Source organism: Bombus flavifrons, chromosome 9 (genome assembly GCF_040668555.2).
Source record: "Bombus flavifrons isolate JBK064 chromosome 9, iyBomFlav1_principal, whole genome shotgun sequence".
Classification (NCBI taxonomy): domain Eukaryota; kingdom Metazoa; phylum Arthropoda; class Insecta; order Hymenoptera; family Apidae; genus Bombus; species Bombus flavifrons.
In genome coordinates, this window is record NC_138450.1 from 12,854,411 (window position 1) to 12,865,879 (window position 11,469).

At 35.5% G+C, this 11,469-nt stretch overlaps 2 protein-coding genes across 2 annotated transcripts in view; both read right to left on the reverse strand.

Moving 5' to 3' along the window:
• Positions 1–6,784, reverse strand: part of spri (Src homology 2 domain-containing protein sprint) — a 211,924-nt gene extending 205,140 nt beyond the window's left edge. The window contains exon 1 of the mRNA XM_069120631.1: positions 6,545–6,784. The gene's annotated coding sequence lies outside the window, so the exon portion shown is untranslated. The remainder of the gene's footprint in view (positions 1–6,544) is intronic.
• Positions 6,785–8,033: 1,249 nt separating this feature from the next.
• On the reverse strand, positions 8,034–10,610 carry mldr (mitochondrial ribonuclease P catalytic subunit). Its single transcript, XM_069120656.1, has 4 exons — positions 9,172–10,610; positions 8,844–9,090; positions 8,585–8,712; positions 8,034–8,503 (listed from the first exon to the last, which is right to left on the reverse strand). The coding sequence occupies exons 1-4, from the start codon at positions 9,993–9,995 to the stop codon at positions 8,182–8,184; spliced, it is 1,521 nt and encodes a 506-aa protein (XP_068976757.1). The 5' UTR covers positions 9,996–10,610; the 3' UTR covers positions 8,034–8,181.
• Positions 10,611–11,469: the final 859 nt, after the last annotated feature.

Sequence of the window (11,469 nt, forward strand, 5' to 3'; positions counted from 1 at the left end):
CGCGGCGACTCTCGTCGTTATTGCACGAATTGCTCCGATACCACGCGGCCAATCGAACGTTTCCGGAAATGCGGTTAATATAACTGCACGGCGCATGTCCCCGGTCGAAATAGCGCCAGATGATAACCGCGTCCGACCCGGACCCCTGGAATTCCGCTATCCTACGATGAAATTAGCATCGCTGGAATTCCTAGCCGCGGAAGTTATGGGATCGAAGAACCGGGCAAGGGCTCTTTCCATTAAGGCGCCGGCTGCGAATTATTCTCGAATTATCTGACCAAACTACGTCGTTTTATCTCTATTATCGAGACACTGAAGCCTTCGATCGTTCGAAAATTGCAAAATATTCGACACCCTATACCGTAGATGAATTATGTATAGGCTATGTGTAGGCTAGATCGATTGATTTTTCATTTCATCGTGAATTTATTTTTGAAATTTTAGTCCCGTTTTCCTTCCAAATCAATCGTTCAGTGATATTACACGTTACTCACATGTGGACGTTTATGCAAATTGAAATGTATAAATATAGCTAGAGACGCGAGATACGTTTCAGAAACGAAATATCGTAAAGAGTATGTTGATTTAGATTTCTTCTATATTTTTGCATATTATTCGTATGTACATGTTGGTGCCTCTCGGTCTCCCATAAGCGCATAAACGTCCATAATCCATTTGTACAATAGCTACAAAACGTAGCTTTTTTTATGTTCCGATGAATCAATTTCAGAGAAATGTGAAACATAACGAAACGAAATGACGAACGGTATCAGCATTTTACCTTGTGAGTATTTTTAGAAGTAACCGCGGTGGATATGATAAGGGTGATCGAAGGTCGGATAGGTGATGCAGTCGTATTCTATTTAGCAGGATAATTTCGTTCTTGATTGCTTGCGACGATAAAACGATACGCTCGAGTCCTGAAATCAAAGCAAATATCACTGACTCGTTCTTTTCAAATCGAAGATCGAAATATTAATTCGTAACATACGTATTACAAGTGCTCGATCAAAGTATTAAGATGGAAGCTTAAAAAACTTCAAATCCGCTAGAGCTTATTGGATAATTACTGTAAAACCTATACCAATTAATCACAAGATAATATCTGCCACGCGATCATGATTTTTCCGATCAAACTATCCGATCAAAGCACGAGGAAACGAAGGAACGTACGAGTACGAAACGATCGACATAAACTAAACTGTCCAATAGATTTCTGGCTGTAATCGCGAAGGCTCCGTAGCCACCCATAGCGAAATCCCATATTTCGCCCCCACGAAAGAGTCCTTTCTATAGCTGTAGGCGCGCTCCAAGAGCCTGATGCGCTAACACGCGCACTACTCGAGCCTCGTACGTTCTATACAACGGGTGCATACCCGGTAAAATGCGCTCACGAACGCACGGTTACCGTGATATATAGAACAGCGTGTAACATGGAGGTATTTCGCCAGGGCACACACCAGACCACCCTATACATTATGCATATATTACGCTGGTACGCGTGCACACGACGCTTCCGTGCATACGCAGCATGATGTACAGGGTGTACCAGGTGTCGCGCTGCATTATTTACTATGAGAGTGAACTACGACGGAGGCGTTGGCGCGTGGTAATGAACTGAAAATAAGAACGCGTCCGAACCGATCCTGGTTACGTATGTAATGGTTCAAGGCTTCGTTCGTTTTGCTCTCATAAAGCGTTCAACCCTTTCGTATCTACGGGCGAGATATCTTGCAATTTAAATGGCGTTTGTACGACGCTATCTCGCGTGTCGTTTCGTTAAAACCACGTCGATCGATTTCCTACGTTTCATCGAAATGCGAGGCTAAACCGATCGTCGATTCCACTTTTGCTAAATTTGTTAAGTTCCTTGCTCGGATGAACAGTGCACAGATAGCGACGATCCTGTAGGTTTTATTCGTCGATGTTGCGAATAAACAAATGATTCGAAAAACGAGAATCTAATTAATCGTACGTCTACGGACACATACAAGTTTGAGAAAAAGACGATCCCGAGAATTCTGAATTCTCCCTAAGACGTTAAATCGCAATTACAAATTCCTCTCAAATTCCTAGCATTCTGTATCCTACCTTGAATCCTAAACCTAATTTCCGCAAACGACTCGCCATTAAAACATAATTACGAAACACATTACAAAAACTCGAATTTTCTACGCAAGTATCCTGAATTCTATTTTCTACATCCAGAATGAAATATACGCGAACGATATAACTCGAAAAGAATTCGAATAAAACGTGGATGCACCCATACGAAAACTCGTCTTTTTTAGAAGCGCGATTTTAATTTCTTCGGAGTTCGCGAGGGAAAAAAAAAGGGTTGTTACGAAGCCGGTGGAAAATAATAGATCGCCATAAACGCTCGCCGGGCTCCAACAACGTCCACGGCCCGTACATAGTCTGCGACTAAAACGAAAAACAGAGGGACGTCGAAACGACGCTGAAGATGGACCGAGTTCCCCGAGTGAAAACGGCGACTAATAAACCTAACCGCCATAAAGACGGTGTGTATCCAACGTAGTCAGGGCTCATTGTGAAAACTCGGCCGAGTGGCCCCAGTACCGCGGAATTTCCACCATAATAATTTGGCCGTGCCACGATTACGAGCGATCGTAAAATTTCGAGACGGTGCACCGGCGAAATTTCGCCAACGCCACGTCGTCGACGACGCGACGTCGACTTTTTGGACCCGACCCCGGCCTCGTGGACAATTCTCCGGCGTCGAAGACGAAGGAAAACGAAAACTTGCAGCCAACTCTGACGTTACGAGTATAAAGATAAGAGAGTTTCGGTGGAATTAATTTTCTTGAATATTTCTGAACGTAAACATCGACCTTTGTTTCTGTCTACATGGTGTTTTAAACGGATAGTCCAAGTGGATTACAGAGCATAAAAAATGAATGACTAACTTGTAAAATATAATGAACTTGCAGCAAGCTGCGTTGTTAAAAATATTAATTTTCGCGAACGCTGAAAATCTGTTCATGATCCGAGATTCTTAACAAACGTTCTTACAAACTTTTCAAAAAAATCCAAACTACTCCTGTTGGCAACGTGTCGCATTCTATATCGCTGCGTTTTTTCTCGGCATTTTTACAATTCGCGAATAGTTACACAACCGAGTAACAGGAATTTGCACTCGTAAATTTTGTCTCAACGGAAGTGATTAGATATGCAGAACCTCTTAACTCACTTTTCACGAAGGAAAGTGGTATATTCTAGTTTATATAATATTCCAGACAGGTATTAAACCCAAAATACAATTTATCGGAGAATTTAAATTTCTTTCTAACTTGATCCTGCACCACGTAAATTTCTCGCGCGCTTCTTTAAAAAAAAAAAAACCAGTGAATCGTAAGAAAAAAGATTGCATGGATATGACAGAAGGAGAAGACGACAAGACGCATTTCACATTTTTTATAGTGTAACTTTCGAGTTCGATCGATTTCGTATTCTCAAAATTGCCCTTTCATCTGTATCTTAAAGCTACACGCGTGTTTTTTCGTCGTCGTCGAAATTTTCAAATTAATAATTGTACCTTTACCTTGTAATTATCTATTTTCAGGAAACTTACATCTTTGAACCTAACAGGTTGCTTTGATTTTCGGTCATTGCGTATTACAATTCTCCTGTTTAATCGTAAAGTGACGTTAAAATCAGAAAATAAACGAAAAAATGTACTCTACCTCTGATAGTTGTCTCTCGCAATCTTCGTATAATTTCCGATCTCTCGACCATTCAGACGCGGAAATACGCACAGTTTCGGCAAGTTACGACGAATCAACCCTGCGCACCAAGGTCTATGCCCTGTCTGTGTCTCTCTGAATCGATTTTAGGCGCGTGGTCCACCATAGGCGTATACACCCCATGCACAAAGCGATGGGAGGCGAGCCACCGTCTGCACTCGGCCGCGAGTCGTATAAATTTTTCCGAAATGACGCACGATTAACCCCGATTCACCTGCATCTCGATAATGGGCCGACTAATCGAGTGGAAAACTGCGCGAACGCGATCTCATGGGCAACTAAGCGATCACGGGAAGTAGGTGGTAGATCGTAGAAATGGAAAGAGAAGTCGCGGAACGATGTTCCATGAGTTCGACTTTATAAATCGTCCGAGAGAATTGTCTGTTAAGAGTGAAAATACGTATGAGAGAGATGAAAAGAATTAGTTGGTACTAATTAGCTCGATGAAATAATTTGTGAATTGTTACCATTATTATTATTATCATTATTATTTATAATCGATTCTAGAGATTCGTTTTATTAGACCTGACGCTGTATTAGTGGTAGATAGTGTGAGTGAAAAAAAACGTGAACCTTCCGACAACAATAGTGGAATTGTGCCTGCGAATACGTTATCACTAGCTACACACGTTATACGACTGATAAGAGAGATAGTTGGTAGTAGATGTCAACGAACCAGGTAGGTGGGATAAGATTTATCTTATCCAGATGTGTGCCTACTGGTGTTGATCTCCATTCGACCATTTGTCTCCTCGTTCTGTACATTTTTCAAGTAAATTATTTATATAGATGTCTAATGTGTAGTACTTTACACGTTACCAAGCACCAATGAGTTAATTATACTTTGAAGACAAGATGGTAGAAACTTCAAGTTGCGGACATAACGTAGAACAAGAGTGGAAATATAAACTTACAATTTAAAATTGAAATTTAAATTCTAATTTACATCTGAAATAAATTACTTGGAATAAAATCTAATATGTCGTTAAATTATGTATGTTACATCCGTCGAATCATTATAATATTACTTTCGCTGCTAATGACGTATTTTGATAAAACAATATTGAGAAAAGCAAAAAAGCAATGAACAGTGTGGTGGAATAAATATTCTGTTGAAATAAAATAGTTTCGATGAGAAAAATGTACAACGAATACAACGGAATAGCCGTATTTTAGCAGCAGCGATTGTGATATCCTATCACCAGTCAAAATTCCACTATTTCTTATTACTATTACAGGAATACTTTCTTTAATCCTTAGGTATAATATACCTCGCGATATCTACCAATCCGCAATGCGTCCTTCCACTTCTTTTTCTCCCACCAATGTGTATAAATACAACACACACGTTAGCCCATAATCGAGAAACTCGAGAGAATACGAGGAAACAACCCCCTGTATCTCAACGCTCGTACATCGAAGTTATTTCCAATTTGTTCTATTCACCCCGTTTCTCGATGCTATCCATATTAATTTTTATTTCTCGATGTTGTATATAACCATATATGTTCTTCAGCTTAACAGAGTATGTTATTCCGGTTACAAAGAAATAAAACAGTAGAGAAACGTTCTTTGATCGTAAATTTGGACGTATAACCCGAATATCAATCAGGCAAATATTTAAAAACAATAGGATCTTGACATTTTCGTTGATACGGTTTCAAGATCCGCGTTAACGGAGCAGGGCAAACGCGAGCAGAGGGCGGAACGCGTAATGGCGACGTATCGTGAAACGATGAAACACGATAATAAAAGTAAGTGGTCGTATAACCAAGGTTTTAGTCACCGTTTCGAAATATCGGGTCGTTCTTCGTGGAAATGCTCCCATAGTTGCGTTCGAAGAGGCATCCCGCAGCACCCTAGACCATCCAATTCGCTATTGGCACTTTTCGCGATAGTTCTTGAAGCTTTACGTTTATACGTGATATTTTACGACTAAATATTCTAGTCGATTTCCAAGGATGAAAATTTAAAATGTTTCGAAGGTTTAAGTACATGGATATGCTTGTAATAAAAGTGACAGATATTAAAGCACCTTCGTTCATCCATATGAATATCAAAACATTGGTTCACTTTTTTAACACCCTGTATAAACGTTTAAATGTACTAGTAATATCGGAAGAGTTAACTCGAGACATGTATCGAATTATTGAAATCGAGCTTATAGTGGTGCGCAGCGTGCCTACGTTTTCCTACACAGAACGCGAAAGCCAAGGGACGTTCGATCGTTGAAGTTGAAACGCGCCAAATGCGTGAAACTCGCGTAGGTTCTAATATTTTTGCGCCACCCACGCGCAAAAACGGGTTTCCGCGGAGTACGAACACCAGGCCATTCACTTTTACGATGTTAGAACCGGAGATTATCGACATTGTTAATTACATCGATGTCTATTTCTTGATTTTCTATTAGGTAGAGGCGCTATCGAGGTTTCAAGGTCGACCGATTTTTCTCTCCCTTTTTCGTATCTAGGATTCCATTACGTAATCATTGATTACCAAAAATTGAGAATTTAATATCGAATTAAAAATGTTGTAATTGAAATGGTAATTCAATATCATGCTATGTTATTAGACACCGTGTATACGTTAGTCTACGCAACGAATAACTGTATATTTCTAAATAAATCCTTAAAGATGAATTGCTCTTAATAGAAAGTATCTCAAATAGCAAATCGTGAACGACACGTGCCTTTAGAAGTCGTTAGTAAATTGTCATTTCAAGTTTAGATCGAGACAAAAAAATGAAAGTAACAAACACGTTCAGGAAACTCGTAACAAACCTGATTCGTTTCCCGCTGGATCGCCTCCTTTTCAAGATGAATGCACCACATTGATTGACTCGTTTAAATAATCCACTCATTTACGTGCTCATTTGTACGCAAATGCGTTTAAACCGTGCTATCTAACTTCCTTTTCGAAACGAACGACTACCGCGACATCACAGTCACGTGACTGCTTTTCAATATTTTTCATTGTTATTCAAAATTACCGAGAATATTCTTCTTTTCGATATAGAAACATATTCGTATAATATAAAGAAAAATAACACGCGTAACGAAAAACGAATATAAACATTTTAAGTTCGAAGTATCAATGATATATATCACCGATGTGTCACGTATGCCATAAAAAGATCACGCTTTGAGAACTTAACTGTCAGACGACTGATTCTTCATATTCTATGGCGGCGCAGCGAAACGAGCATCAGGAAAAGATAGGTACTCTCTTGCGATGTCTCTCACGATACGGCCGAGGACACTATTATCGATTATCACTGTCACCGTTTCGCGAAATCTGTCGTAAAAATCACTTCCTTACATTCGTTTCAAATACAATTACCTCATTCAATCATTATTCGATACAAAAGACCATATAGAGAATATTATGTATACATACAAATAAATGATTATAACAAAGAGAATATAAAGTAACCAAACGGACAGCATCGTGATGCATACAGTAATGACAACAAATCAACGAAAGAGTTTTCCAATCGATGCTGTGAAACGAACATAAATGAGTAACAATAATTATGTTCGCCAGTAGGTTGGTGCAATAACATAACTAGTGCGTGTATTTTATAGTGTATAATACGGAACACGCATTTTGCGTAATGGACAACAAGCGTTCTCGTTAACGGACAACTACAAATAAATCACGTTCGCTTCACGCACGTGTCAACAATCACAATTAAATCACAAATAACCTAAATACTTCGCGTTCTGTTGTCACCAAACAGTAATATCGAAATGATGATGCGTAAATTAACGTGCGTTGTCTCTTGTATGGTTAATAAACAAATACTTGCCTCGAAACGAGTATGACTGTTTTTCTATATATAAATATCGTATATATGTATATACTTCAAGCACCAAAGATCGTTTCTTGAAGATGTGCGTTTTGGATCAAGGAATGTAATAGCGAAAATAAGCGTGTATCACTTTGACGAGAAGACGTCAAAGAATACGTACACACTTATTCAAACGTACAACAACGTATAATAAAAAGTTCACACGAAAACTCGACGGACCGTAACACCTGTTGCATTGAAAAGCACAAACTGGAATGTATGACACGAATTTTGTTGAACTACATCTAATGACGCATTATGCGCCATCTGCTAGTACATTTTCGTACAACAGAAACATTTTGTTATCGACATAATCCTGTCAATGAATTAGATAAGAAAAGTAAAAAATTCGCATAATATATATATTTATAAGATAAACTTAAAAGAAAATACATAATGTATTATACATATATATTATGACAACATTTTACGCAGTATCAAGCATAACTCCGTCTGTTTAATATATTCATATTTTCATATTTATGTAAATGTGAATGTATTTAAAAAGAAGTTATTCTTACAAAATAGATGTAATTTTACAAATTTCTGTACATACATATAATTTTATTAGTGCATTTTGAAGCACATCCAGTCATTGGTACGTGTATGCCTCATTCTAGATATGTTACTATTAGCGACATACGGTATATGCCAACTATTATTTTGCTTTTGAACCATCGCGTCTACAGGAAACAGTGAATTTAACTGCATGCAACCCTTGTTTACATCAATAACAAATTGATGCGTTAACTGCCATTTTTTAAAGAGAGCATTTAACTGAATGTCTTGCAAAGCAAATACATGTTGACGCATGAAGTCCTTAGAAATAATTCTAGCATTTTTTCTACTCGCAAATGCTGCATATAATAGAAATAAATCATCTTTTGAACTAAAAAAACGGAACAATATAAATATAATCTATGGTTTAAGGAATAAATAACAATATATTATAGATAGCTATAATGCATACCTATTTTTAACATAGAAACAATCTGCACTTTGCAGATCTGCTTTGACTATAAACTTCTTCATATGTGCTCTTGCAATGATTAATACTTTTTTACTCTGCTTCTCAGAAGATTTGAAAATCCGTTTGATCTGCAAAACATTAATTACTTATCGATCGTGCATATTCAATTGATAAAAAGATAGCAATCGTTAAAATATTATTTATTATTATTTATTAATATTATTTATTATGCTACTATGATAGTTTTAAAGTTACTTACTTCATGTATTACATTGTTCTTGATACATCTTTTAGCCATATACATAATATTTAATCCGTCTATGATAATGTCATATGGTTTATTTTTATCAATAAAATTTACAAACGATTTTATCTCTTGCGGCACAGTTACATAATACATCTTATTAAAGATCAAACGTTCCTTTGTAGCTTGCAATAAACGCTCGTAGTCCTCGTCAAGTAAATTTTGTTGTGAAATGTCTTCGTTACACTTCTGACACCTTGATCTATGTGAAAGATAATAAAGGGTAACGGTATGGAAAAATAAAACTAATTACTACTATTATTAATAATTGTATATCTTATACCTTGACACTACAGTTTGACTGACAGACCAACCACATTTGATACATGCATTCATACATTCAAGTGCAATGTTTTGACTAGGTTTAATACCATATGCATTCCACATTAGAAATAACTTCTCAATTTTCATATTAAATGTGTCTTTTTCTTCTAAACAATATTTTAAATACGTAGTATATGCACTGTCATAAGGCCCAGTGCCGTTTTGTAGGCTTCGCATGAGATATTCATATGCCAACTCTTCTTGTTTATGATTAAATAAATATGAAATTAAGCTAGTATATCCAACTCGAAGCAAAACATTATCATTTTCTTCGTGTTTTTTTATAATTTTAATAGCTTCCTTCCACATGTCCATTTTACATAAGCATTCAATAAAAGCATTACTGAGATGTTCATTAAATGAATCATACAGTTTATTAATATTATTGTACAAATTTATAATATATTCTTTATCTGGTTCTGACAATGGACCATCTTTCATGCTATGCAACTGCAAATATTTAGTAATAACAGGGATTTCAGGTTTATAATTATTATCTATTAAAAATTTATAATAAGATATTCCAGCATCAGGATATTTCTTACGTTGAAACATGTCTAGAATAACAAAATCAAGAGTGGATGGATCGCATTCTGATTCTATGATATGTTTTCTTACATTTTGCCATGTTTCTTTTGATATAGTACTAGGTTCTATTAATGCATTTTTATAATTATTCACTACATGTTGCCAATATTTATCAATCCTCTGGTTAATAGTACTTATGTATACATTTCTAATAATTGTATGTAGCACTGATATCTGACGAATATATGAAAACATTTTTATATTATTTCAATTAATTTCAATTTTGCTAAAATTACAAAATGTTTTGGTATATTTTTCACTTTAATGTATGGAGCCTGTTGTCTTTTTCTAACCTCAAAAAGCAATCACGGTTGAACAAAACATAACAGCAAAGGCACGATATATTTTAACATTCTTTAAAAAAAAATATTGAGGTTAAACTTATTTTGGAATACGTCAAATTTTTAACCTATTTTCTTCTCCTAGTTTTTAATAAGTAAACTCCAGTTTTACAACACGGAAATCACTAATCTAAAGTACTCGCAGCGTTGAAATTGTAGTCACATGCAATCTATAAGCTGTTAAAAGTTACACTCGAGTAAAGCGAATATTTCGTCTTAATTTTAAATTATTATTTTTATTATGAATGAATGAATATGAATTATATATTTTTCCTGAACTTTGTCTTTTATACATATCGAATTTCTGACTCTTTTTTTATAGTATATGATTTTTACTTTTCACAAATAAAATCCAAAAATGTTAGTTTTAAGGTATGAAGATCATTACTTTAAAAGTTATACGTGTATAAAGTTTATGCATATCTTAAATTTACTTAGACGCTACTAATAAGTTGTAAATTATAACTGTATATTGGCTTTATGTATAAGCCTATAGAATAAATCAAATCAGTACTATACACTGTAAGTGATAATTCTTAGGAAAATCAGATTTATATTAGGCAGAAGGTAATGAAATTAGTTTGTAGAACTATTTACATTCATTATATAAAATTAAAATGTCTTCGTATTGTCGTTATTAGTGACTCCATCGAACCAATTCCATCTGGCGACAGAAACGTCATAAAAATTCGCACAAACAGTCGGCAAAGTTATCATCATGATACCGGCGTCTCCTGTGCATTTAGTCTTTTACAGGGTGACAATATGCTTCTATCTTTTGCATAATTTAGGTCTAATCTAATCATAATTTAACTTAAACTTATATTTATCCATTCTTTACATCAAAATCTCGCTTATTTATAAACTTGATGCTATACGATTTCTTGTATTGTTGAATATATGTACTCATATACATATATTTATATAGCTTTCAGCAATAAGCCGATAGCAATATTAATTAAAGCTATTGCCTTCCGATTCTTAATTAAAGGAATCCTGCCTTAAACCCAATTTTTTGCTTTCGTGTCAATCATGTTTAATACCCAATAGCCGTCAGTTCCTCCAGCACAATTGTATTTACGTTTTCCAAATTTTACTTCAACCTTTGAAATAATGTAGAAATAAAAATTACTATATGTTTAGAAACATTGTTTCAAACATTCTAGAATGTGTAATACGATGACCATATTCTTACCAATATTGTATAATTGAGAATAATTTAATTTAAATGTAATAAGTGTAAAATTAACGATAAAAGATTGATTAATTTTCCATTATAAATATTTCACTTTACATAATTTTTTCAATACCGAATAACTTTTAATAAA

Coding starts and splice junctions, on each gene's coding strand:
- mldr (XM_069120656.1), bottom strand. CDS start 9,995: ATGTTTTCATATATTCGTCAGATATCAGTGCTACATACAATTATTAGA. Junction 9,091..9,171: donor AGTCAAACTGTAGTGTCAAG/GTATAAGATATA, acceptor TCTTTCACATAG/ATCAAGGTGTCAGAAGTGTA. Junction 8,713..8,843: donor AGAACAATGTAATACATGAA/GTAAGTAACTTT, acceptor AATGTTTTGCAG/ATCAAACGGATTTTCAAATC.